Source organism: Myxocyprinus asiaticus, chromosome 8 (assembly GCF_019703515.2).
Source record: "Myxocyprinus asiaticus isolate MX2 ecotype Aquarium Trade chromosome 8, UBuf_Myxa_2, whole genome shotgun sequence".
Classification (NCBI taxonomy): Eukaryota; Metazoa; Chordata; class Actinopteri; order Cypriniformes; family Catostomidae; genus Myxocyprinus; species Myxocyprinus asiaticus.
In genome coordinates this window covers 53,284,199-53,311,172 of record NC_059351.1, presented here as the reverse complement: position 1 = coordinate 53,311,172, position 26,974 = coordinate 53,284,199, and the positions used below count along the sequence as shown (strand labels likewise).

The window sequence follows — 26,974 nt, the reverse complement described above, 5'->3', positions numbered from 1 at the left end:
AAACAATATTTTACCAATCATCTGTTTCTTCAGTATTGTTAATAAGCTAATTAAAGAAAATTATAGACAGTTTAAGGGATAGTTCAATAGTTTAATCAAAAACCAAAGTTCTTTCATAAAATTGCTCAAAAAGTGTGGTTTGTTTTCAGTGAAACACAAAAGATTTTTTGCATTGTGGTAATGAGAATTGGGGGGTTAAATTTGTGTAATTGTCATGAAAAATAATGTCACAATGTAAAAAATCTTAACGGACCTACAAATTGGCTTAATTTTCTATACAAAATATAGAATATTTTTATTTGTTTCTTTTGATTTTGGAGTAAAATAGGACCAAGACATTTCCTTGACAGGTTTCATTGTTAATACTTTCCTAAGAATTTTAAGCTTTCCCTCTTTGCTGTCCATTCCATGTAAGAGCTGTTGGAGTCCAGAGTCGTGCAGATCATTGCTGCTGAAGTCAAGCTCACTGAAATGACATGAGATCCTCTTGAGCGAAGACATTAGCTCCATGCAGCTGTCCAGGCTAAAATGGCATCGAGCCAACCTGAAATTTTCGGCATTATGTTAAGAACTGCTCTTTCAAAATGTTTTCAGAGAAATACAAACAGTGCCAACCTTAGTGTCTCTAGTTTACAGTGAGGACTCTTCAGTCCAGCACAAAGCAGTTTCACTCCAGCTTCAATACTGTAATTGTCACTCAGGTCCAGCTCTCTCAGGGGGCAGTCCTCTAACTGAAGAGCTGAAGCCACTGTTTCACAGCATGTTTCTGTCAGTCCACAGTCTGAAAACCTGTCAAGATGGCAAGATTTTAGCCAAAATTTTTATTCACAGTCATGAGGAGTTATTAGCATAGATTCATTACTCAAAAAGTTTCATTAAATGAGTTATTACAATAAAGCTAAAACAGAGACAAAAACTTTTCAAGAAACCATGTAATAATTAAAGTATTACATAGAGTTGGGCAATATAACCAAAAACCTATATATCATAATAATCTTGTAATTTTTGGTTGATAATGATATCAAGATGCATAAAATATGGCACCTCTCTTTTCAGTTAAACATTATATGCTTTTCCTTTGATTCTGAAGCACAATGTGTCAGGATCCTGCCACTTTTGTTGATTTTGTTTATAGTTTTTGTGGCTGGATCCTCATGTGGGCCTCTCTTGTTGTATCAGTGCACATGGCTTAGTTGGTTTTTCATTGCGAAGTGCACTCATGTTAATTCAGTCTTGTGTGAAACCCCGCCCCCTCGTTATCAGTTTATAAGTTACACCTGCCTGCCCTTGTTACCCTCCTTATTTGCTTCCCTATTTATTTCCCCTCTTGTGCTCTGTCTGTTGGTACTAGTTTGCTTTCTTTTCTCAGTTTTTACCATTTAAGGGTAATTTTATTTGTCTGTCGTGTTTGGCTAAGGGCTTTTGTGTAAACCCCCAGTTTTTGTGTTTGAATTTCTTCCCTAATAAAGAGTTTTTGGTTTATATGACTGTCTCCATCTGGGTTCTTTCCACAGGTCATGATAGAATGAACCAGCCATCCAGAATTAGCAGACAGTCCATGCCTCCATGATGGGTCGACAACTTCGCCCAGCTCCCACTCAGCAGGAGCCGATTCCCCAGAGCATAGATCCCAAGTTTGGTCTTGTAGATCAAATCTGTCGCCTCTGGGAGATGGAGATGTTGTTGAGAAGATGGAAAGAGGGTCCCATCTTTACTGTCTACATTCCCGAAGTACCTGAGGTCCCTGGGGGTCCTGTTTCTGGCAGCCAACCGGCAGATGAATAGAGGAAGAGGAGGAGAGGGTATGCACTGACTTAATTCCTTTGCCAAATCATCTCCAGATACTGTTGAGTCAGCTGCAGCTTTACTGGTAATGCTGAGCCTGCCGTTGACATCCAGGAGGCAGCAAAGCCACTGCTGTTATTTCTTTCACCCACAAGAGGAGCTTGAGGAGGAAGAGACCGGTTGTCCAGTGGCCGCCCAGTCTGAACCTTCGCCAGTGGCCACAGAGTCAGGCCCTGTGCCAGGGGTCGCAGAGCCTGGCCCAGTTTTTCCCTCTTACTCAGAGCCTCCTACCCAGCCACTGGATCCCGCCACCTTCCTGGAGCCTCTTACCCAGCCACCGGATCCCGCCACCGGATCCCACCACCTTCCTAGAGCCTCTTATCCAGCCGCCAGACCCGCCCCTTTCCTGGAACCCCCCTCCATGTCTGCCGGAAACCTCCAAGTTCGTGGAGCCGCTGGTCCCCGACACATTCCTGGAGCCACCTCCTTGTCTGCTTGACCCTGCCCCTTTTCTGAAACTGCTCTTCTGGCTGCTACACCCAACTCCCACATTCCACCTCGTTGGTTCTGTGACTGAGTCCTGTCACTCAAGTGCGTCTCTTTTGTTGTATGAGTGTACGTGGCTTTGTTGGTTTTTTATTGTTATGTGAACTCATGTCAATTAAGTCTATCGGTTTATCAGTTACACCTGCCTTCCCTTGTTTGCCTCCTTATTTGCTTCCTTATTTATTTCCCCTCTTGTGCTCTGTCCTGTGCTGGTACCTTGTGGGTAATTTCATTTCTCATTTCTGTTTGGCTTAGACTGGGCCTTTTGTGTAAGACACCAAGTTTTTGTGTTTTATTTTTTGTCTAATAATTTTTTTTTCATTATTTTTGACAGATAAAAAACACAACACTAACACAAAACCTAATAAAGATAAAATTTGAAATATATCAAGAAACCATACATTTCATGTAATGCCCTCAAATTAAAGTTAAACCACATATTTCATTTATAAAATATACTAACAAGAACATTTAAATTTCACACAAATAAGCAGAAGAGAAAAAATAAGGTATTTTCTTTGTCTTCATAAAAAGATACTCACAGAGCTTTTTTGCAACATCTCATTACTGGGACCAGTCTCCTACATCCTGCATATGTTTGGCTGATCTTTTTTGGGTTGAACTCATCCAGCACCTCCTCTGACATCAAGAGCACATAGACCAGCGCTGAGCAGTTTGAGGTAGAGATCTTTCGACAATTGTCTATGACATTTGAACTCAGATATTTCCTGATTTGCTGGTACAGGGATCTATCCTGCAGCTCGAGGATGCAGAAAAAATGGCTGATGGATTTGTCAGGGCACTTATCGTTGTTTTGCAAATGCTTGATGTAATCGATCGTTTTATTGATGCTTGTTTTACTGTCCTCCGTGTGTGTCAACAAGCCTGTGAGGAGTTTTTGATTAGACTCGAGAGAAATGCCCAGCAAGAACCGAATAAAGAGATCGTAATGCCCCCTCTTGCTTGCCTTGGCTTTGTCAATTGCTTCCCTCAGCAACACGTACAGCAGGTCTTTCTCAGGACGTGAATTCTCCAGGAAAAAATCGAGCTCTTCCATGTTCTTGTTCACGTAGCAGAGGAACACGTGCAGAGCAGCAAGGAACTCTTGGACAGTCAGATGTATGAAGTAATAAACCTTCATCTCATGAAGCACAGAGTCTTTCTTAAAGATCTCTGTGCATAATCCCGTAGACTCTGACTCATCAATTAAGTCAATGCCACATGCTTTCAAATCCTCCTCATAGAACATTATATTTTCCTTCCTCAGCTGTTCGAATGCCAGTTTAGCCAACTTTGAGATAATTTCTTTGTTTGAACCCAAAAGCTTTGAGCGTTCTCTTTCGTTTTTTTCATCATACTTTTGGTTCTTCATGTTCATCTGTATTAGCAGGAAGTGTATGTACATTTCAGTAAGTGTTGAAGGAATGTCCTCCCCATTGTTCTGGATGAGAATTTTGTGAAGAACAGTAGCTGATATCCAACAAAAAACAGGAATGTGACACATGATGTAGAGACTACGATATGTCTTGATGTGTGAGATGATTTTGGAGGCCTGAGTCTCATCTTTGATTCTGTTTCTGAAGAATTCCTCCTTCTGTTTGTCAGTGAATCCTCGCACCTCTGTGAACAAACCCACATACTCAGGAGGGATCTGATTGGCTGCTGCGGGTCGGGAGGTTATCCAGATGAGAGATGATGGAAGAAGTTTCCCTTTGACTAAACTTGTAAACAAAGCATCAACAGATGACCGTGAATTTACACAGTGCAGTGATTTGCAATTGAAATTCAATGGAAGACGACTTTCATCGAGTCCATCAAAAATAAATGCAAGCTTACAACTTTCAGACCACTTTGTATCCTTGAGCTCTTCCAGTTGAGGATAAAATTCTTGTAGAAACTCATGGAGACTGAACTCCTTATCTTTAATCAAGTTAATATCACGAAATGGAAGCAGGAACATGCAGTCTATATGCTGATTTGCTTTTCCTTCAGCCCAATCCATAATGAACTTGTGCACAGAGAAGGTTTTTCCAATGCCAGCGATTCCCTTGGTCAGCACAATGTTACCCTCCGCCCTTTGCCTCAATAAGCTAAATATGTCATTGCAGTTGATTGGCGTGTCCTCAGAGTTTGAGGTTTTGAAAGCTCTGTCGATCTTCAGAATCTCGTGTTCATGATTGACATCTGTAAAATCACCTTCAGTGATAAAGAGTTCAGTGTAAACTTTCTTGAAATGTGTTTTATTTTCTTTTTTGCCTTCAAAAACACGTTCAGTTTTCTCCTTCATGTAGTCTTTGTGATTTGTCATGATTTTTTGCAAAACATCATATTCTGTGAAACAAAACAAGAACACAAGGATTTAATTTTATGTTGTTCAACGACATTGTTTCAACCAGTATTAAGGAGCAACTAAATGAAAATAGTGACATTATTAACCTAACAAAATTTTTCAGTAGTGATTTCAGCTATTTTCACAATAGCGTAGCCTTTTCAGTAACAAGCTAAATTTTGAAGTAGCACTGTAGTGTCATAAAACACATTTGTCACATTATATTGTGAATGCAGCAATGGAGCCGAGGGAGTAATTAAAAACACTCACCTAAACCATCCTCTCTTTCCCATGTAGCACAGGGAAAACCAAATCATTTAAGTGAATCAATTCTTTCGGACAGTTATGAACCATTTAAAATGAAATATTTGCTTATTTAGTCTTGGGGACTCCGATTCTTTTTAGTGAGTCAATTCTTTCGGATGGCTCATATACTGTAAATGAATAGTTTACAAAAATTATTCACTGATTCACTTTGGCTTTTTGTTTGGCACAAAATATTTAGTTATTTTTTTATTTCAATTCAGTTAAAATATGGTGTTTTCTAGTTTTATTAGTGTATGTAAAGTATATATTTATGTTCAATTTAGTGGTGTTACCCTATTTGTGTAACCCTTGTGAAATTAACCATTGTTTTACTACAATAATATTGTAGTAACCATGGTCAATTTTGTGGTTTTGGTTTAACTACAACTTTCATGTTTAAACCATGGTTACTGTTGTAATACCATGGTTAATTTTAATCACAATTTTAAAGGGAATGTCCTAATTAATTAAATAAATGCATGACCTGAATATATAACCCTAATTATACAACTTTCAGGTGATATAATTGAAATTAGAACTCTGATTGCAGAATTCAATAATATTATCTGATAATTTTATACACTGTATACAAATATTTAAACAAAAATTGTACTTCTTTAAATAGCTTCTCTGTAGTTAGCAACATTTTGTTATAACCGTTTGTAGTGTAGCTGAGTACTTTTTCAAAAGAGCAGCTTGATTTTAGTTTGTGGAACGCAAACAGTAGCTTCCTCAGAAGTTTCGAAGTTTCTTCATCAAAATGGTTTCAACATAATGGGGATTTTTTTTTTTTTTTTTTTTAATCAAAACTTAAAACAGATTAAGAAATTGATCTAAAATGGAAGTCAAATGCATTTATAACAAGTATTTACAGAAGTTGTTTGTACCTTGTTTTCCTGCATGTTTCCCAGTTATCTGTCTCTCTGTGAGTGTTTGCAGCCCTTTGAGAGAGCAGCAATTGTCAAAAAGAAAGCCAGAGAAAATACTCATTAATTTATTAAGATCGATGTATATGACAAGTAATGCAACAAACTAGTTACGCCTCATGTTTGTTCAAACTTTATCATCTATGTGCTGGTACATGATGTTGGCATTATGTTAACAGTGTTATTGTGTTGTGATCATACCGATAGCACCAGTATTTGAGGTGAAGTTGATGGTAACTGGGCCTGAGATAATGTTTCCATTGATTACAGGAGCATTTACAGTTGAACCCGTTTCAGCATTCAGATCAACACTGAGTCCCGTCTGAGAGGGACTACTGATCTGAACTGGAGTATTTTGCACTGGAATAGAGACAGAGAGATTCATACATTGCCTTTTATTACAGCTTCAGCATTAGTGATATTCTTTCTTTTATTACCTTCCTTGTACTTGTTTTTTAACTCTTCAGCCAGCTGGTTTTGTTTCATCTTCTTCAGGATGTTCAATGTGATCTTCATAGCTTCTTCTGGTTCATAACACTCCACCATCAGATCCACTGTGTCAATGGCATCTGCATTTTCCAATTCACCAGCTGAAATGGACCCTTCTTGTTTTAAATGCCATTTAAACCTTTTCAGTTTGTTTTCTTCCAGCTCATCCAGTGTTTCCAGAAGCTGCTCTGGAACTGATGCCATCTTGTCTATCCGGGTCTTAAGCATAAGTTCAGAGCAGAGACATTATTGGTATTAACATCTAAATAACAAACTATCCAAAAATTCCATTACATACACATTATTTAAGTTGCTCTGATCAAGGTTCTTTTATTTCTGTCATCCACTTTTTTGTGTGTGTGTTAGGAGCACATAATCTCTATTCAAGTCAAATGTTTGAAGCCTGTATACAGATAAAGTAGCTATATTTACAGTATATTGGTCTGTACAAACACATATATAAAAAGTCTTATTTTAGATCTTTAGATCTTAATCCGTAAACAATATGATTTTAGTGTGATAAAATCGCCTAAAAAGACTTTTGTGATGACACAATGCTGTAAAACCTAAAACGACAGTAGAAATGATTTAAACAACTTTACATCTCAAATAAAGCATGTGTTTTAACAGAAGAATTAATGTAAGTGCTTTTATAAAATGATAAGCTTCACTTTTCTGCATTTTTAAACCATCCAACAATTGGCCCCAATTCACTTCCATAGTAACTTTTTTCAAAGAAAAGGAGGAACGAGTCGAAATAATTTTTTAGGTAATGAAAGTTATACCTCAACTTCTGTCGATTGAGCTTAACTTGTACTGAACCCTGAATATATATATATATAAACTTGTTGCACACTAACCTATAGTTTTGGCCAGTTGGCTAGTACTTTTCTATTGCAATTAAAACTTCTTGTAATGCAGCACTTTTCATGTAACTGTCTCTGAGTTCCTCATTTTGTAAGTCGCTTTGGATAAAAGCATCGGCTAAATGAATAAATGTAAATGTAACGAGTCAAATTGTGTGTTGTTTGTATATTTCCCATTAATTGTATGTAGTGACTAATGTACCAGATGTACAGGGCTTTACAAACATGGCTTTATGTATGAAGACTAAAGTATCAGTTTAAAAAGTCATGTTGATTCGCGGAAATATGAGTCTTGAGGCTAGAGGACCAAATATTATTTGTAAAAAGATACTCACCAAGAAAAAAAGCTACATAACGTAGACGAGCGGCTTTCACAGTCCCTGTGGGCTGAAAGTAAGGCAAAAATTCGGGAATAAATAATGGAGAAAAAACAAACAAACAAAACAAACAATAAAAAAAAAAAAAAACAACAAAAAACACACACACACGCGTGACACCTTCTCTCAGATATGAGTGAATTGCTTTCACTTTGACACAGCAGCATTACGTCATCACCACTTCCAGCCTCTCTGAGCTGTCAAACGAAGAATCGCGTTCTGAACCTGATGGGGCGCTGATAGTCTCCTCTCATGTCACCGTCTGCTGGTCAAAAACAAATGGCACCGATTAAATGATTCTGCTGTATGTGTTTGGACAACATTAAATGCATATTCAATATAAAATGATAACTATTATATTAAATAATCCTCTCCTTATTTTTCATGCAATGTAATTGATATTTCATGCCACCTTTAGGGATTGTAGATCATGAACCACATCCAAAAAGCATGGATAAGATATTAAAACCCGCTAGATCACTTAATGCACCCCGACTACAGCATTACTGTAAGTAAAACCCACTTCAGGCTCAATCTGAAAACAGCTGCTGTCTAAACAAGCAAACCCTTAGGTCCACTATGTCATTCAGCAAATGCATTACATCATTTACCAACTTTTGCTATATTAATTTTATCTTTTTTTTAATGCATCAAAACATTTACTTTGTCCACTAACTTAAATATCCACTATGTATGTTATGTGCACTGAGTGTACAAATTAATTGCTTTATTTATTTATTTTAATGTTGATTTATTTTTTTAACACTACAGGATGCATGAACATGAAATAAATAAAAGACAATCAAACCAAACATTCATATTTCTTGCGGTATATGTTCCAGCTCCTGTTTGAACCAAAATAATATCAAGGTCACATATTTTTACAGCACCTCACAGAGTAAATTGATTATAAAGGGATAGATGGGCCATAAATGCTCATGTAAGAAAATTATTTTTGCAGTGTACCCATGGATGAGTCTTTCATGGATTAACAGTTGCATAGTCACATGTTGTCTGCCCATCAGGAGAGGTTCTGTCTGAATGAGCTGTATTCTGTAATTTGATGGTGGAATAAGTGACACTATCAGAGGTGATGCTGGGTAATTGTGCTACAGCATAAACAGAGGCATCATCTTCACCAAATACAGGATGAAACAAACTGTAATCAGAATGATCATTTGTCAGAAGGATCTCTTCATAATCATAGATGGGATGAGTGCCCTGATGTGAGAGAAGAAAAAAAGATGAACTGGAAAAGAGACACAATCAAAACCAGTAAAATTTGTATTTTTGGATAATATTAGACCTTATTTTTTCCCAGTCAAACAGTAAACTCCTTTTCTCACTTCTTTAGTTTTTCCAATCTCTCCATCGGGCAGATTCTCCATTGAGCAACAAACAGCTCCTCTGAACTGCAGTTCTGTTGTGTGACAATTCATTTTTAAGTGTGTTTGTGCGTGTAATGAGAGAAATGCAGCTGCATGACCGCGGCGCAAGTCCAATTTGACAACATACTATAACTGTTATGAGTTCTGAAAGATTCTATACCATGTAAAATGTGTATGAAAGCGTTACCTTTTTTCTTTTGTTTCCGTCTGATGTAAACAATCACTAAGAATCCAAACACCAACAGCATGACCATAACCAGCAGCATAATGATACTTGTAAAACCTTGAAAAACAGACACCAAAATCATCCTAAATGGCCAGTTATGGAGTAAAGCTAAGAAATCTCAACGTACAAACAGAAACTTGCATGATTTTGTAAGCAACAGAACACAACTCACCTGATTGTGGTTTGGGTGAGAATGAATCAGTAGAAGAGGAAGATGATGATGGGAGAAGTAATAATGATGAAGATGAAGTTGATAATGATGATGCAGTTGTGACAGGTCTGTTTGATGCAGGATCTGCTGATGCTGGTTTAGTGATGTAAAAGGAAGCTGTTGTGGTTATTTGAGGTGACGTCCTCTTTGATGTGGTTGATGTACCTGGTGTGACTGAAACAGAAATGTTCATTTGATTTAATGTGCATGATATTAAGTTCTGCATAATCTGTAGTTGATGTATTTATTTCAGATGCTGCACTCATCTGATGTGAATAATCTAAGACACAAAGCAATGCTCATCTGTGTTAAGCATAAAGTTCAGTACTTTTCATGCTGCAGACTTATTATTGTGATGGCAGGTTACAAGTCTAAGTTGCAAATGAGAAGTTCTCTCTTTTAGGAACAGAAATAGAAAGTCTTCACTCGTGTACTTCCCCTGACACAGCTGTTAACAACGCTTCATTGATGTCAGGGGTGGGGCGGAAATACAAAAGCCTGTGTATTAATCAGGGATCTGTTTTCAAGTCTTCTGATTGAATACAAAGAACAAATCTTTTAGTTAACAGAATTTGCAACAAACTTCTTACCTTCAGAAATCTTTAGATCAATTGCTGAAATCCACTCGTTATGCGTTTGTTTAAATATTGTCTTTACCACATATCCACACCAGTATATCCCAGAATCCTCTTCTCTCAGATCAGTGATGGTCACAATAAAATCTCTTGCAGATATATCATCACTCAGAGAAAATCTGCCATGTTTGTGTTTCTCAGATGAAACTTTGATCCCAGATGTCTCACATAAGGATGGGTCTTTTCCTTTACAGAAGAATTTGTCATTATCTGTGGCATCATGTTTGTAATGACATGTGATGGACAGCTCCTTTCCTTTTATACCAGACACTTGGACCACTAAATCAGAACACGTGGAAAATATTTGGTTCAGAACCAGGAAAAAAGAAATGGCATGAAATTGAAGAATTGATCTTGATCACATTTAAATCATTTTCACACTCCACAACTCTCTGTTGAACCTGTGTTCATATGGATGATGAAACGAAGACAATGCTTGCTGTTATCTTACTTTTTCTGATATTTACTCGAATCTCAGTGTAGACATCAGATAGAGGTCTCTCTATAGCACACAAGTACTGTCCTTCATCGTTTGGTTTCAGATCTGTTATAGTGACAGTGAAGATTTTGGCTGTGGTGTCGACATTCAAAGAGAATCTCTGATCTCTAGCAGACATTCCAGATGTAATGGGTATATCCTTTTCTGAAACAATACGCAGAGTGGAGCATTTTCCTCTGCAGAGGTACTTTATGTTACTTAAATATTTTGGCTTATAGGGGCATCTGATATCAACACTTCCTCCCTGATATGAAGTGTATGTTGTGACACCTGCATCAGCACAGAACACATTTAGATGGACAGAAACGATGCAAGCAATGAATTTGTAACTAATTTTAAATGTAAATAGGTAGACTGAATGCAAGAATGTGACAATTCAGAACATTTGTAGTTTTCCTCTTCAGATAAGATGCTCAAACTCTGTCAAACAAAGCTGATTAAGGTAGATACTTACTTGAGATGTAGATGAATAGAAGAAAATACTGAATTGATGTCTTCCACACATCTGCCTCCATTTGAGCTTGTATTTTGCCATCCCTTTGTACTTCTCTTTCTTTCACGCTCTCTTTTTGACTGACAGACACAAATGCACTTCCTTTCTCTCACCCTTTTTTTACTTTTTGCAATGATTGTTACAAAGAGTGCTCTCTCTGCTGGTGAAGCAACAGATATAACACAAAGCATTGACCTCTTAAAGTGATGATAGTTCACCCAAAAATGAAAATTCTCTTTTCATTTACTCACCCTCATGACATCCCAGATTACTTTGTAGCTTATCCAGTTTAAAGTGATTTGATTCTTAAATACAAAAAAGTGCACGGTTTTTGTATGAAAGTTTCTTGTTATAGTTATTGTGACTTACCCTTGGGCTCCAAGAAAGACATTTAAGGGTTCATTTTTTGCAAGTTTTACTGGATCATGTCTCTCTCCATTTTTATTTTTTGTCTGCAAATAATCAAAAATCCTCTTGGTACCAAATAACATCCTGTTTGTTCAACTACTGTATATGTGGAGGCTTCTCATATATGAATATAATAAAATGGACAGTTTATCGAGTGATTCTCAGCTCAGTCAGACTGGCAGTTAACTTCTGAAATGCAAGAGCACGCCTGAAGTTTGGGCGGAAACAGGTAGTGAAAAAATGCAGGAATAAGGAGCACAATAGATGTACTGTTGGATTTCTGAGGAAAAATAGACTGAGAGAGAAACAAGTGGATTTCTGATAATTATGGTAATTTCTAGCGATTAAATGTTATAGTATGATATGACATGATAATTAATCCTAAATGGGATTTTATGTTTCTGTCTGAAAAATATCACCCTGTAGTGCAATACTGGTTGCCTACTGTATATGGATGGGAGACCTGGGAAAAATAAAGTTTGCTGCTGAAAAAGGTGTTTGTGAAACGAGCAGGGGTGCTCCTAACACCCCAGGACAATGATGTGAACACGATACTGTAAAAAGGCACCATCCTTCAGATGAGATGTTAAATCAAGGCCATGACTCTCTGTGGTCATTAAAAATTCCAGGACACTCCTTGAAAAGATTAGGGGTCTAACCCTTGTATCTTGGCCAAATTTCCCCCATTGGCCCTTATCAATCATGGCCTCCTAATAATCCCCATCCATTAACTGGCTCTATAACTCCACCAATAGCTGGTGTGAGATAGATGTCTTTTAATCACAAATATACTTGGACTTACCTCATTTAATTTCCAGCAGAATCTCTAAATACAGTGCTGTGAAAAAGTATTTGCCTCCATCCTGATTTCTTCTGTATTTTGTGTATATCTCATACTAAATAGTTTCAAAAATGAAAACAAAATCTAACATAAAACAAAGGCAATCTAAGTAAACACAAAATACTGTTTTTAAATGAATGTTATTTATTGAAGCAAAACAGTTATCCAGTACCAACTGGGCCTGTGTTAAAAATTAGTTACTAAATCCCCAAATCTATGAAACTGCATTCATAATGGGGTTCAGCTGGACTAGACACACCCGGGCCTGATTAATGCCAGCCCTGTTAAATCAAGTCAACACCTAAATAGAACTTTTTCAGCAGCATGAAGTTGGCTAAAAGTTCTCAATCCAATAGCACACTATGCCAAGGTCGAAAGAAATTCCAGAAATGATGAGGGAAAAGGTGATTGAAATACATCAGTCTGGGAAGAGTAACAAAGCTATTTCAAAGGCTCTAGGACTCCAAAGACCCACAGTGAGAGCCATTATCTCCAAATGGAGAAAACATGGCACAGTAGTGAACCTTGCCTGAAGTGGCCGACCTTCCAAAATTCCTCCAAGAGCACAGTGACGGCTTATCCAGGAAGTCACAAAAATCCAAGGACAGCATAATAGGAACTGCAGGCCTCTCTCGCATCAATAAAGGTCACTGTTCATGACTCCACTATCAGAAAGACACCGGCCAAAAATGACATCCATGGAAGTGTGGCAAGGAGAAAACAATTGCTAACCCAGAAGAACATTAAGCCTTGTCTGAATTTTGCCAAATCACACCTTGATAATCCTCAAACCTTTTGGGAGAATGTTCTGTGGACTGATGAGTTGAAAGTTGGGGTCCTGTTACATCTGGTGTAAATTAAACAGAATTCCACAAAAAAGAACATTATACCTACAGTCAAGCATGGTGGTGGTAGTGTGATGGTGTGGGGATGCTTTGCTGCTTCAGGGCCAGGGCGACTTGCAATAATTGAGGGAAACATGAATTTTGCAGGAAATCTTATAGGAGAATGTCCGGTAATCAGTCCATGAGTTGAAGCTCAAATGCAACTGGATTATGCAGCATGGCAATGATCCAAAGCATAGGAATAAATCCATCTCTGAATGGCTCAAAAGGGCAGTTATTTTTTCACATGGGTGATATAGATGTTGGATAACTTTTTTGCTTCTATATATATATATCTATATATGAAAACTGTATTTTGTGTTTTCTCCGGTTGCCTTTGATTTATGTTATATCTTGTTTGAAGATCTAAAACTATTTATTATGAAAAATACACAAAAATATAAGAAACCAGGAAGGAGGCAAACAATTTTTCAAATCACTGTAATGATCTGGATCATTCTGCTTTATCTGCGTTGTGCTGGTGGTAACAGTCTATCTCGTCTCTTAGAGTGTGTCTCTTTTTTTCAGTGTCTCTAACTCTTGCCCCTCTCTATTAAATGCACAGTATCTTTAAGTGTTTTGCTGGATTTCATAGTCAGTTTGCTCCTGCTGGTAGATGCTGTTACTACATAATTATGTGGCAAACGCATCTTTTTCCATCACGTCATTGCCTTTATAATCCTTTGTAGACAAACTTGGAAACTGGAGCTATGCTGTAGTATTGTATCAATATTTATAAAAGAGAACAGGAGCTAAATTATATATTACTGTTTTCACAATAAAGGAAACAGCTACAGCAATGCAGCGCTTTAGAGACTGGTCAATATTATGTCAGTCGTAATATTCAGATCTTTAGAGGCAGGAATATGTGAGGGTACTGAGAAGTGACTTAAGACCACAAAGGTGATCAGTCACTATTCTTCACTTGGTTAAGACAATCAACCTAATAAATTCGGCAATTAAGGTGCATGTGTACCACCAGACTAGACCTTACAGTGTTAATGCCTTAAACAAAGAATTGAAAAAGCAAAGACAGCTCTTGTTTAAGTCTAAGTGTAGTTTAATCAATAAAAGAATCAATACAAAATATAACCAATGGAGCAGTCAGGGGAAAAGCTACAGTCAATTAAGTAGGAAAAAGACGGGATGAGGACTACTCAGATTTACTCTAATGTAGTACACACAAGAGTTTTTAAAGATCTGGGGGCATGTGACGAGTATTTGAATTATTCAAAAGAACAAGACAGGGAGTGTGTCATCTTGAATAACATCATGGTAGCAGATATAAAACAGAGGTGCTTTTATACATCCAATTTGCAAAGTATAATGTGAAAAATGTGAATCAATAAACCCTTGAAACATCATCTTAGATATACATTGTGAAATCTACAGACTCTTCTGCAAAAAAGTAGCGGCCCACAAGTGACTTGTCGTAGGAGAGTGCCTTATTAATAAAACAAAAGACAGGTGTGCAGGTTAATATGGAGATGGAACCTCTGAAGTTTTAAATATTTTTGGAAATGGAAAGGGCACATGAACAACAATATGTGCTATCTGGTCTTGCAGGCTACTTTAATTGTAATGACTGGTTTGGCATCATACCTTCACACTTGAAGAAATTACGTGCTGTATTACATGTTTGGCTGCAGTTTCCTAATGAAATGTCCAGCGGGGGCGCCAAAAGCAAGTTTTTTAAGGTTAATATTAAATGGAGGTTTTAATGAGTAAAATGTACTTCCTTAATCTAAAACTTTAGCCTAAACCTAACCAGTTTTGTTCTAAAAGCATATGAGAAGTGAACTAAACAGACATCCTAACCCTAAACCAACACCTAACCCTAACCGATAGTGTTGAAAGAGCAAATGTGACATGAAAAGTGCATTTTCTGAAGCAACCATGCCATTTTGTGTTGCATCTACTTTCGATTCACTTTCTCTTTAATTTCGAGCATCTTTGGCTGGGCTTGAGACTCGGTATTCGAGTTCAAAGTCTGACACACTATAAGGTGAGTTACCGCGCAATCTAATCACGTTGGAATAAGTAATGTGTAAATGTAGGTGGGTCTGTAACACATGCGTTACATGTGTAAATTTTCAAATGATGCATTACAGTAAAAGTGTTTTGATATCATAATATAGCAGTGTTTGTGTAACAGATTGAAAAATATGTGTTTATAAAGTCAGAATCAGCCGTTGTACTCATGATTTGTGTGAAAGTGAATAAAACACACAGCTGTTGTTGCACCTCTAGTGTTCATTTCACCAGGAAACTGCAGCAAAATGTAGAAAGCGGCATGCAAAAGTCAGTTTACAAAAATGTAGTTATAGTAACGTTCATTCTTTAAGACTAGGTTAACACTCTGGTTCAACTGGGCAGCTGAGCAGTGGTGTAAGTGGTTCATCTCAGAAGGGTTTGTAGGCAAATGTGCCATAACACAAACAAAGCTCTCGATTTTAGAGGAATTTGTGGGTAGATTACCACTGGTGTAAACACAGGATGAATAGGTACATAATTCGGAATCATTTTTGGTGGCACAAAGTCCCTCATCTCCAGAGATGACAAGAACATTCTAGGGAAAAACAAATTGGAGACAGATGTTGCTTGATGTTTTTGTAAAAATCAAAAGATGCATCAATACAAAAAACACAACACACTTTATCATAATTTCCTCTGCGTGTGTCATGAATCTGGATCTGTGATAAAATTTAGGAAGATCACAGGACCTCACATTTACAGAGTTCTCCATGTGTTTTTGTCTTTGGAGTCCAAATCAGAGAGTGTGTGAGAGAGACAACATTACCTTTACTCTTTTGAGTCTGCACACAAAGAGTGAAAGTCCAAACACAAGCAGAGTCACTGTGATTGACAGTGTGGTGATCGCAATCAAATCTGCTAACACAAGAGATTTCTGTCAAATTGAATCCAGTTTCACTGGTAGAAATTTGTTTAGAGGTTACTGAGTTTTACCTGATTTCATTGTTGGTAACTCTGCATATGAATGTGATGATGATGAAGTCACAGTGGTGACGGTAAAATGTGCACATGCTGGTTGGTTGGTGTTGATATATATTTTTAGGGGTTTTGGTGTCGTTATAGAATTGAATGAACCTGCACCATCTAAAACAACATCATATAAAAACACTTGTGCATACATTTGACAGTTTGAGATAGTTGGTTCTTTAAATTTTATATTTTAAAATTAATTTCTTGTTACTTCAGAAAAGTTTTATCTTGTGTCTCTCTTTGGTATTCGTTAAGGTGTTGGATGTTTTGGAGGTTGCCTTAGTATATTCAAATTTCATGCTGTCGACTAAACAAAGGCTTGACGTTGTTGAATGAAAGATGCCACCACAGACACATCTGTTCTGTTCTTTCTGCACCGGCACTTCTTGCTTAAAATCCTTTTAAAATGTGGGTTTGCGCAGTACAACTCAGTGCAATTTTGTTAATAAGGCTCAATTTCAATTAAACAAGATGAATACAAATTTGTAACTCATAATTATAACATTTAATCTAATAATTATGACTTTCAATCTAATAAATACAACGTTTACATGATAATATGACTAATTACGACTAATTACGATGTTCCAAAGCACGTTTTAGTCCAGAGGGCATCAGAAGTTTCAGGAGGGGCACCAGTGTGGCCATGCTTCATACAAAACTTCATGACGCTTGGAAAGGAAGTGATGTGAGTCAGTAGTTTTTGTTAGTGCCTCAAGAGTGTAGTGAGACCTTTAGCTTATCAGTATCTATAGAGGATATTGTGGTTTGTGCTCTCTCGCCTCACACTGGGTCTTCAATGTTCATGATACAGAAGATCACCCCAGAAACAACTCTTTCTTTTTCAGTATAGCATGTAGTTTTATAGATAAAAGTCTTCTGAAAGAAGAATTTCAATCACAAATATACTCCAACTTACCTTGTTTAATTTTCAGTAGAATCTTTGTATTGTCATCAAAGTGTCCAAAGCCTGTCTTTACTCCACACCAGTATGTGTGTTCATCCTCTGGTCTCAGATCAGTGATGGTGACAGTAAAGATGTGAGTCGTTGAGTTATCAATCAGAGAGAATCTTTTATCATTGGCTGTCGATCCAGAACTTACAGGTATGTCTTTATTTAGTATTTTGCATTCGCCCTTACAGAGATACTTCACATTTTCTTCATATCGTGACTCATATGGACACTGTATTTCAACTTTTCCTCTTTCATTTGCTGTTAAAGTCAAGATCTCATTTGACCCACATTTCACCACTTTTATGCAGAAAGGAAACAGAAGAGAGAAAGAAAACTCATTGCAAACATTAATTTGAGATGGTTTAGAACAGTTGCTGTGTTAGAGAGAGATTCAGAAAAGTGTTATAAACTCTTACCTGACATGAGGTGGAAGGAGATGAGCAGTAGGTGAAATGCAAGAAGTTTATCACAACAGACCTGGATCATTCTGCTTTATCTGTGTGGTGCTGGAGGTCACAATTAAAGTTATCTCTCAATCTCTGTGTATCTCTATCTTTCTCTTGCCCCTCCTCTCTATGAAATACACATATCTGTGAGGGTTTTACTGGTTATTATGGTCAGTTCACCCCTGCTGGTAGATGTCGTAACTACACAATGATGCAGGCAAAAGGCATCATTCTCCATTAATAGCCATTAAAAGTAGGTGTGTTCTCTGATGGGTTTATTTTCAAGCAACATATAAAATGCAATGCAAACAAACAAACATTTCATTGCATTATGGCATATTTTTACCAGTGCTAGTTTTCGGATGGCTCTTAACAGTGTGAAATAGACTTGTGATGGTTTGGGATAGTCAGCAGAGTAGGGCTTGTGGTGCCAATCAGCCAATCAGAATTGTCAGGATGTAGTTTTTCTGTGGTTCCAGATTAATTAGTTACATGGCATTTACAGCTCAAATGATTGTCTCAAAATACCTGGATGCAAAACTCCCAAGAGCATAGATGTGTACTTGTAGGGTAGGCATTATTCGTCAGTCGAGCAATGCTAATGATTTTGCATGTTTTTGTTCCTTGTTACATTCAAATGAGTCATAGTCTAATGTCTCTCCATTTGGTGTTTGTTTAAAAAAAAAAAAAAGACAAGAAAAATGTAGGGAATATTTCCCACTAATAGTCCTTCGATGTATAAATGAACATTTTGCTAACGGCTCACATTACTTCATATTTTCATGGCATTGTTATTATTTTCTACGTATATATATATATATATATAAACAATAATGCCAAAATTGTTTATATGACAGTAGTAGCCTATTGGCTAAAAACAATTTTTTTTTCGTTTTCAGAAACACTTTATTTACAAAGATCCATAATGAATACATGAAATAAATGAAGCAGATAATAAACAGATGATGCTATGTCAGTGCTGTCGTGTCTCTTCAGGGTTTTGTTGAGGATTTCGGCAGTTCAACCAGTGTGTAGAAATCTCTGTCAGAGGGGCTTGTGGGTAAATGTGCTGTGGCATAAACTGTGTTTAAACTGACAGGACTTTGAGCTCTGGAGCTGATGTCAGAGTCTTTAATCGTTTCATAATAGGCAGAGGTGGGTACCTGAAAGGAATAGAGATTCATGAGAGATTTTATTAAAATGTCTATCTGCTAATATTTTTATTTAACTACACTATTATTTTACATTTAATTAGTATCTGAACACAAATACTGCTCTTCAATGATGTACAGATATTCATATAGTAATGCCAAGAGAGACAAATCATAGATGAAACCACCCCCTGCCCTATCAAACATTTACCTCATCAGAATCTCTTGTGTTCGTCTGGTGTGATGATGGTATTGAACCTGTAGGTTACAAGAATATAGAAGTTAGACTGTAGAAAACTGAATTATTGACAATAAATGCACACCTGAGGTGGAAATGCAGAACGGAGCGTCTGTTAAACTTCTAGTGTGCACTGATTTTCAGGAAATCAATGGACTGGAGTCAGATTTTCCATTTCTAACAATGTTTCCTCGTGTACATGTGTTTTTGAAGACATTTTATATTATTTATAAAACACTTTTTTTGTGTGTAGAACAACTGATGAGGCCTAAGAATCCTGCTTGAAAACTGGATTATTAAAAAGCGACACACACAGTTCTTTAATATTGAGTTACATGATACCAGCATATGCCTTGGCTCTTGGCCATATACATGACTTATAGTCACATCTACTATATATTATTACAGTATTTTCAGATGGAAAGATGCCCCATTTAGCTTTCGACCAGCCAACGTGATCACACAGGTAATCAATAAGATTCCATTTTTACTCCACTGACAGTTAAGTTTAGGTTTAGGGTTGAGGTTTGGGTTGGGGAATATGGTTAATGAAATATGCATTCCTGTTGACTGTTTTGCATTATTTACAACTAGAAAAACAACTCGTTTTTGACCACTCTGTGGACATACATTCAAAAATGTTTTCAGATTTGGCCACTGGGGGGCAGACTGATTTCAGCAACAAAACTTTCAACTTGCTGTTGCTGAATTCATAGTGTGATCAGTCTGGTCCAGCTGCTATAATTGCTGTGCTTTCCATAGATATTAAAAGTAATATCTATGAAACTACACAATTATGAAGTAATTCCATACAGCATTAGAGTTGACATGATCACCTCTGCATAACCATGTGTGTGTGTGTGTGTGTGTTAATACCTTCTGTCTTGTTACGCCTTCGTCTGAGCAGCAAAAAACCCAGTCCTCCAGCTAACAGTAGTGTCAAACATACACACACAATAATGATTATGTTGGAATCTGAAAAACACACACAAAGGAAGAAACCATAAAGCAGGCTAGTAAGGGACACGGAATGACACATTAGTTACATTTGTATGTAATGTAACTACAGTATATTAATCTGTATTATTCTATATAATTAGCTGTTGAATATTGTTTTATTCATTTGTTCTTTTAATCTCAGTGTTCACCAGTTTAATGTAGACATTTTCACAAAGTCTATTAAATAGACTTTGTGAATTTGAGGTTCTAAACTTAATGTGTATTCTATTGTAAATGATAACTAGTATAATAATTGAGGCAACTCAACTGAGCTAAACCATTATCACTACAGTCTGTAAGAGTTCTCTAATCAGCATTCAGACAGTCAAGATTCAGCCTCAACATGAAAGAAACCCCGAAGCTCCTCCATCTATCTAGACATTTCTGACGTGGGAAGGGTTTCCTAGAAATGTACTGATCCTTGTCCTGGATAAGCATTTATTTCACTTGTGCTCAGTGTTGTTGTCAAGACCAGCTCATCGGTGTCCAAGTCCAGGCCGAGACCAGTGTAGGTCGAGTTTGAGTCAAGACCAAGACCAAAAGAGGGTTGAGTCCGAGTCAAGACCAGAAAAGGCAGAGTCTGAGACAAAACTGTTAATGAATGTATTTAATGTACAGTTTTAAACAACTATTGACTCTGTGTCAGCCAGTGTCAGTCCTAGCCTTTTTTGAGGCCCAAAGCAAATATTTGTGTGGGAGCCCCCGTCGGTATGTTTGTAACACTACGTATAATATATTTGATGGTGGGGGGTCGCCCTGGCTGATTGGGGGCCCTAAGCAACTTGCTTAGTTTGCCTATTGGGAGGACTGGCACTGCTCTATGCTCATAAATCAAAAGTAACTAATTTATTTTTTGCTTAAGCTTATGTTGGTTAAACAATATTACCAGTCGAGAATAAAAATGAAATAAATGCCACATCCTAGGTTAAGTAAACAATTGTATTACAATTACTATATGTCAGTGTGAGCATAATGAGCCAAAATGAGCACCACTATAAAGTCATAATATCAGTGGGATTTTCTTAGAGCCCCAGTTTCAGAGCTGAGGGCATGTCAATGAAAGAATCATGGCAAGAATCAAGGAAATTGGTAATGGAAATGAGTCTGTTTTACTTGTGGATTTTGAGTTTAGATGTATGCATTTTGTACCAGTGATGCATAATAAGGTTTTCCAGAAAATAAGACTAATTTAACTGGTTTATGAAGGTACAGGCTTGTGCAACAAAACAACATTTACCATCAGTACATGTGGTGGCAAGAATGATAAAATAAGGCAGATACATTATCAATTAAACTACATGAATCATTTCATTTAGTTTCACTGGTGCTAAGAAAGCTAAAAAGAAAATTGCAAAACTCAATTCTTTTCTACTAAAATCACTTGAACAAACATTAAATTACAATTACGACTTATGAACTCGTAAGTACGAACTTCCCAGGAGGACTTGAATGCAGCATAAACCACAACATAACTGAAATAGTCTTTATACTTATGTGTTAAAAACACTGTATGTGGATTGTAAATGATTGGTTCTCAAAAAAAATACAAAAATAAAAAATAACAAATGTGACGGTTCTTTAACGAATTTACAACAATTCCTTTACGTATGTAAATTTAAAGTCTTACGTAATAAATGATGACATCATGTGATTTAGCTACTTTTAATGACATTTCAGTGAGCCTTTGGCGATTTCCCATGAGAAATACTTGGCAACACTGATTCAGACTTGTGGGTGGGCTCTTTTCATTTGGGCCAGTAAGCAACCACCTGGCAACCACCCACCCTAGCAACTGTATAACAATGTTCTAAAAACACAGAGAACAATTTAGTAACAGCATAGCAACAACCTGGCAACCACCCAGAAATGCCTAGCAACTGCATAGCAATGTGCTATAAACATAGAGAACAACATAGCAACAACCTGGCAACCATCCAGAACACACTAGCAATCATATACTGTAGCATTGGGATAAAACACAAAGCAGAGCATTTTGACAACTGCATAATATTCTCAAGCAACCACCAGAACACCCTAGTAACCACCCAGTAACCACCCTTGTAACCATGCAATAGCAAAAAGTACTGAGAACACCATAGCAACCACCCAACAGCCTAGTTTTGCTTAGGCAAGCACCATTCACATCTTCTTCAGAAAATGTAAATAATTATTCTCCTGTTACTATCTGTTTCAGGTTAAATACGTTTTGCAAATGTAATTGTTAGACATTTGTTAGACATGAGCACATATGGTCATTATATACAAATCACACCTTGCAAAAGCTAACCGCATTGATTGATTTGATATGAACAGGTCTCCTGGAAAGGTGGGAGACTGATTGCACATATCTTTATCATTATTTCACAATGTTCTTAATGATTAAGCCAAAACGTATCAAATTAATTCAAAGTCAAAACACAGATTAACTAACATGAGCGTTTTCTTCTCTTACCCAGTAGAGACAATGCAACACGTGTTTTTTATTTTCTTTCTTCCAAAAACAAAACCAAACGATTCAATTCGGATGATATTGAGAGAAGTATATGTACATTTTCTTCAGTATGTGTAGCATTCATGTAACTAATGGCTAAAAGGTTTCTAAAAGACTTAGAGGCCGTTCAGACCAACACAGTGCAACGAATAGAGTAGAACAGAACACAGGTGTCTCGAGACGCATTTTAAACAGTTGATGTGATTTTTAACTGATGAAGGAACTTAAAAATAAATTGTGGTGCTGCTGCACAAGACGCCGAAAACACAGCGATACTTGATGCAATGATCAAAGACGTTTGTTTAGCTCATTTACATAGAAAAGCAACTGAAAACTAGCATGGATGTATGCAACAATGCGTTTGGTGTGAACTGTCCATTATGAACATGACACAGCACCAGTAGAAGTTTCGCAAAGTTACCTCTCAAAAAAATGGGTCTTTTGTTTCAAATGATTTTAGGTAAATATTCACTTCATCCAATGGTTGGTTTGTTCTCCATTTTCTGAAATATCCCGATGCTGTTTTACTGAGTGACAAACTGGTGCAAATTATTGAGTGATACAGCAGTCCGAACAAATCGGACTGAATAGCGTATCGATTCAGACCTTTTTGCTAACCCGTTTGGCCAATTAGCTGAAAAGAACTGACTCAGTAGAATACGCATCCGACTGAAATATGGGACACATGTCATAATTGCTGATATTGTCAGTCAGAGAAATGTTTATCAGATAAGTCAAAGATATTACTGTATATTGTTTTTAAAAGGACTCTGCTGGACTCGGGGATAAGTCAGAGTCCATACTTGTTCGAGTCTTAGTCAAGACTGAGTCCAAATGCTCAAGAGTCCATGACAAGAGTCCGGTCTCGAGTACTACAACACTGCTTATGATATTCTTAAACTTAATTTCTTCGTTTCATATCTGAGACAGCTTTCGCATTCACATTTGTAATATAGGATCTTACCAGTCTGGACTGACGCTTCTGTTTGCTCTGTATTTTTATTGTTGCCAATTCCACCAGTGGTGAAATATGAATAAGACATTAAAATTAAATTACTTAATTATGTACTTTCATGTGTAATTTGTTATGTGTATTTGTTACTCACCTGTAACATGAAGATGAACTTCTGTTAAGAGGGAGCTGTAGCTAATTTTTTCCAATTTGCTGCCCACTCCACAGAAATAGACCCCATCATCATGTTTATTCACATTAATAATAGTGACAGTGAAGACATTTTCCTGTGTGTTTACACTCAGAGAAAATCTCTCTCCTTTAGTTGCACCTTGAGTGGGAAAAACAGACTCTAGGGATCCATTACAGACTTTGAACAACAGCTTTGGAAAATCTTTATATTTCTCTGGATGTTTGCATCTGATGTTAACAGTTCCTCCTAAATAAGCAGTCTGTTTCTCTAATCTCCCACAGCAGGGCTCTGAAAACCAGAGAAAACACGCAGTATCATTCTAGATTCAATTAAATCTTCATATTAATGGTCACAAATCACATTGGTGTAAAATAATGTCTTAGGCTTGCATATAAAATGTTAAAATTATAGTCTTGATAGAGGAAGTTAATATTTCTTACCATGTTGCACATGTAATGTCACATCCCCAGAACATTTACTGCCTGCTTTAAATTTGTATTTTCCTGCATCATTTATGGTGAGGTTTCTAATGAGGACACTAAGCAAGCCCACAGATTTATTATCATACATCGATATTCTCATGTCAGGAATCCATAAATGATCTTGTGCGGTTGTCAAGTTTGTGCACTCATTATCTGTCTTTTTACAAAAACTTTTTGTACTCTCTGCAGGGCCTTCATAGTTACAGTTAATAATGACACTTCCTCCAGTTACAGTGTCAGTAGCACTGCTCACATGACCTGTCAATCAAAATTCAGTTCTTGTTTTAGATGCCTTGTGATCTGATACTGTGAGAAAAGTCATAACTAAATAAGATAAAAAAAAAGCACACAAAAGATTTATGACTCATGAAATCTAGTAGAGACAGTTAAACTATATATTTATAAAAGCAAATGTAGTAAATGAAAAGATAAGTGTCTGACCCATGATCAGGAGGATGGTAGTGAAGAAGAGGAGGATCTTCATCATTGATAACTGAACTCCTGCTCCGGTGAATCTGCTTGTATTTTGAAGAGCTCTTGATTATTTTCTCCAGCAGTTAAAGACACAGAGAGTTGTATCTGATCGTGTCTCTCTCTCACTCTGAAAGAGTTGTTCTAAAACTAACAGTTCCACCTCTTCCCTTTTCCCTTCTCTCTCTCTCACTGACGTTCTGCTGTTGTGAGGAAAAACGGTCACGCTGTCATTGACTCACAGTATATTTGTGTTTTTTTTGCAGTAGTAGCAGTCATTATCATTTTATGCCAGTCCATGAGGATGATTAGGAGGTCATTATTGAAAGCGGCCAATGGGTAAATTTGGCCTGGACACCTGGGGTACCACCATACACGCAAAAAACCATGTCAGTTTGAATAACAGTCAACATTAACACATCTGAGGGTCATTTCGCTTCATTTTATTATACATTTTGTTTTATTTTATTTTATTATCACACTTCTATGCAGCTAAGTGCATTCACTCCTAAAATCCGACCACAAGTTCAGTTTCAGGCTGCTGAAGATGTTTGGACCACTCAACATGTTTGGCAGACATGGGACAATGATAATCAATACATAGATTCAGAATTTATAATGTTATATATATATATACTGCATATTAATAATTATTTTAACATGGTTGGCAGTGTTTGGATGATGCTAGTCATTACTTTTAATAATAATTATTAATTCAGCTTTATAGAAAATCAGCTGTAATGTCTGTAACGACTCAAAAACATGAATAACCACATATGTGGACACCAGTTTTTATGAAAACTATTTGCTCTAGAATTATTGTATATTTTTTTTTTTTTTTTGGTGCTACTAGTTACAAATCAAAAAGGGAAATGGAAAATCACACAGCAGTCACGCTCGTGTTTCAGGAGGATAAACTGCATGCTGGTTTTGATATTTACTTGATGTTTTCTTGAACGTATTTAATTGGTACATTTATTTAACTTACACAATACACAAAAAATGACACGATAGTTTTATAGTTTCAAAATTAAATAGCGTGTTGTGTTGTCAAAGCACATGCTGCAGAATGAAATGTAAAACCAACAGTGGCTTAGTAGGTACACTTCACCTGTTTGATCAACAGACTGCAGTAAAATAAACAGTTTATTATGTAAGTGAAGGCAGTTTAATCAAAGCTTCATGTAATAAACCAAGGAGCTCTAAAGTGCCTGGTGAGAGCTAAACGTTAATGACCATTAGCATTAGGGGCTAACGGTGACCTGCTAACAGCTTATTCCAGACACCCTGTAATAACCACACTTCAGTACATATGTATAGAAAGCCTCATTGCTTCAGAAGGCTTAATAATAATTTTTGATCATAATTTCATTCATAATCATTTAATTTAATAATTTCAGTCTTCAAAAATCTAGCTATTGGAAATCAGTTTTTAAACAATGAAAACTAAGAATAGCTATTGCAAATATGGCAGTATATAACATTTCAAATGTTTATCTTTATTACAAATTTCAAATTATACAAATAGATGCTTACTTTTCTGAAACAGTTATTATTATTATTATTATTATTATTATTATTATTATAATGTTATCATAAAAATAAAAAGATAAGTTTCTAATTACAAATGTTTCTGCTTGTTCCATACAGCAAGTGTAAAAGTGTAAATATTTTTTTTAATATTTATTTCACAAACTCACATTTTCATATAAATCTTGAGTGAGAAGGTAATATATTTTGCTTTCTTGTGATGGAGGGTTCGAGTGCTAAACTTGACTTAAAGCTGAAGTATGTAATTTCTACACCACAGCGTCACCAAATGAATTAAAGAATAAGCTTTTTGATTATGCCCCCATCTGCCGTTGATCAAATAAACAGATAATCTCGCCCCAAACTCACACCACTGGTGGAGTCAACGTTGTTGGCTCACTCAAAACAAACAGGAATTTTCATAGTGCCACAGAGAGACAGTGTTTACAGTTTTCGAGGCAATAAACATACAAATGGCTTAATTATAGTTGTCTCTGCAGATTAAGCTGGGAGACGATGAAGTCATTTTACACTGAAAAAGTTACACACCCCAGGTTTAATAAAGATTTTATAGACCCTATCTCACTAGTAGTATTAAAGCCCATTTCCCCGGCACTGGTACTTTTAGTTGTTTTCGCTCCTGAGGAACTATAGCTCCCCGAAGCTGTTTTAGGGGACATTTTTAGCTACTCCGGGGTTGGTACTTTTGGGGTTTATAAATCAAAATCAAAAATCAAATCAAATCAATCAAATCACTTTATTGTCACACAGCCATATACACAAGTGCAATGGTGTGTGAAATTCTTGGGTGCAGTTCCGATCAACATAGCAGTCGTGACAGTGATGAGACATAT

The 26,974-nt window shown here is 36.7% G+C and overlaps 4 protein-coding genes across 11 annotated transcripts in view; all 4 read right to left on the bottom strand.

Moving 5' to 3' along the window:
• The window catches only part of LOC127444814 (uncharacterized), a 40,840-nt gene extending 33,115 nt beyond the window's left edge, over positions 1 to 7,725 (bottom strand). Inside the window, exons 1-7 of the mRNA XM_051704355.1 lie at positions 7,583 to 7,725; positions 6,330 to 6,600; positions 6,094 to 6,252; positions 5,854 to 5,907; positions 2,874 to 4,662; positions 616 to 789; positions 373 to 544 (exon numbers count right to left, since the gene is read on the bottom strand). Coding sequence (XP_051560315.1) covers positions 373 to 544; positions 616 to 789; positions 2,874 to 4,662; positions 5,854 to 5,907; positions 6,094 to 6,252; positions 6,330 to 6,585 — 2,604 coding nt within the window. The 5' untranslated portion in view covers positions 6,586 to 6,600; positions 7,583 to 7,725. The remainder of the gene's footprint in view (positions 1 to 372; positions 545 to 615; positions 790 to 2,873; positions 4,663 to 5,853; positions 5,908 to 6,093; positions 6,253 to 6,329; positions 6,601 to 7,582) is intronic.
• A 22-nt stretch (positions 7,726 to 7,747) lies between these two features.
• On the bottom strand, positions 7,748 to 11,361 carry LOC127445477 (polymeric immunoglobulin receptor-like). Of its 7 annotated transcripts, none has more exons than XR_007897998.1 (9): positions 11,038 to 11,176; positions 10,536 to 10,759; positions 10,040 to 10,363; positions 9,411 to 9,623; positions 9,200 to 9,295; positions 8,971 to 9,044; positions 8,785 to 8,845; positions 8,591 to 8,677; positions 7,748 to 7,889 (listed from the first exon to the last, which is right to left on the bottom strand). XR_007897998.1 is itself a non-coding variant. In XM_051705586.1 (8 exons), the coding sequence occupies exons 2-7, from the start codon at positions 10,699 to 10,701 to the stop codon at positions 8,606 to 8,608; spliced, it is 1,113 nt and encodes a 370-aa protein (XP_051561546.1). In that variant the 5' UTR covers positions 10,702 to 10,759; positions 11,038 to 11,176; the 3' UTR covers positions 7,748 to 7,889; positions 8,591 to 8,605. The 7 variants fall into 7 exon arrangements, 5 of the variants coding, with proteins under 5 accessions (XP_051561546.1, XP_051561547.1, XP_051561549.1 ...); XR_007897997.1 differs by having other exon boundaries at positions 7,749 to 7,886; XM_051705586.1 differs by having other exon boundaries at positions 8,591 to 8,845.
• Positions 11,362 to 14,254: 2,893 nt separating this feature from the next.
• Positions 14,255 to 17,736, bottom strand: LOC127445482 (CMRF35-like molecule 5). 2 transcript variants are annotated; one of them, XM_051705596.1, is made up of 5 exons: positions 17,584 to 17,736; positions 17,132 to 17,464; positions 16,177 to 16,326; positions 16,010 to 16,101; positions 14,255 to 15,778 (listed from the first exon to the last, which is right to left on the bottom strand). In XM_051705596.1, exons 1-5 carry the CDS (start codon positions 17,651 to 17,653, stop codon positions 15,512 to 15,514), a joined length of 912 nt encoding a protein of 303 aa, XP_051561556.1. In that variant the 5' UTR covers positions 17,654 to 17,736; the 3' UTR covers positions 14,255 to 15,511. The 2 variants fall into 2 exon arrangements, with proteins under 2 accessions (XP_051561556.1, XP_051561558.1); XM_051705598.1 differs by having other exon boundaries at positions 16,010 to 16,098.
• Positions 17,737 to 17,871: 135 nt separating this feature from the next.
• LOC127445481 (uncharacterized) lies at positions 17,872 to 24,770 on the bottom strand. Its single transcript, XM_051705595.1, has 6 exons — positions 24,561 to 24,770; positions 24,078 to 24,377; positions 23,599 to 23,925; positions 19,879 to 19,977; positions 18,976 to 19,022; positions 17,872 to 18,776 (listed from the first exon to the last, which is right to left on the bottom strand). Exons 1-6 carry the CDS (start codon positions 24,604 to 24,606, stop codon positions 18,606 to 18,608), a joined length of 990 nt encoding a protein of 329 aa, XP_051561555.1. The 5' UTR covers positions 24,607 to 24,770; the 3' UTR covers positions 17,872 to 18,605.
• Positions 24,771 to 26,974: the final 2,204 nt, after the last annotated feature.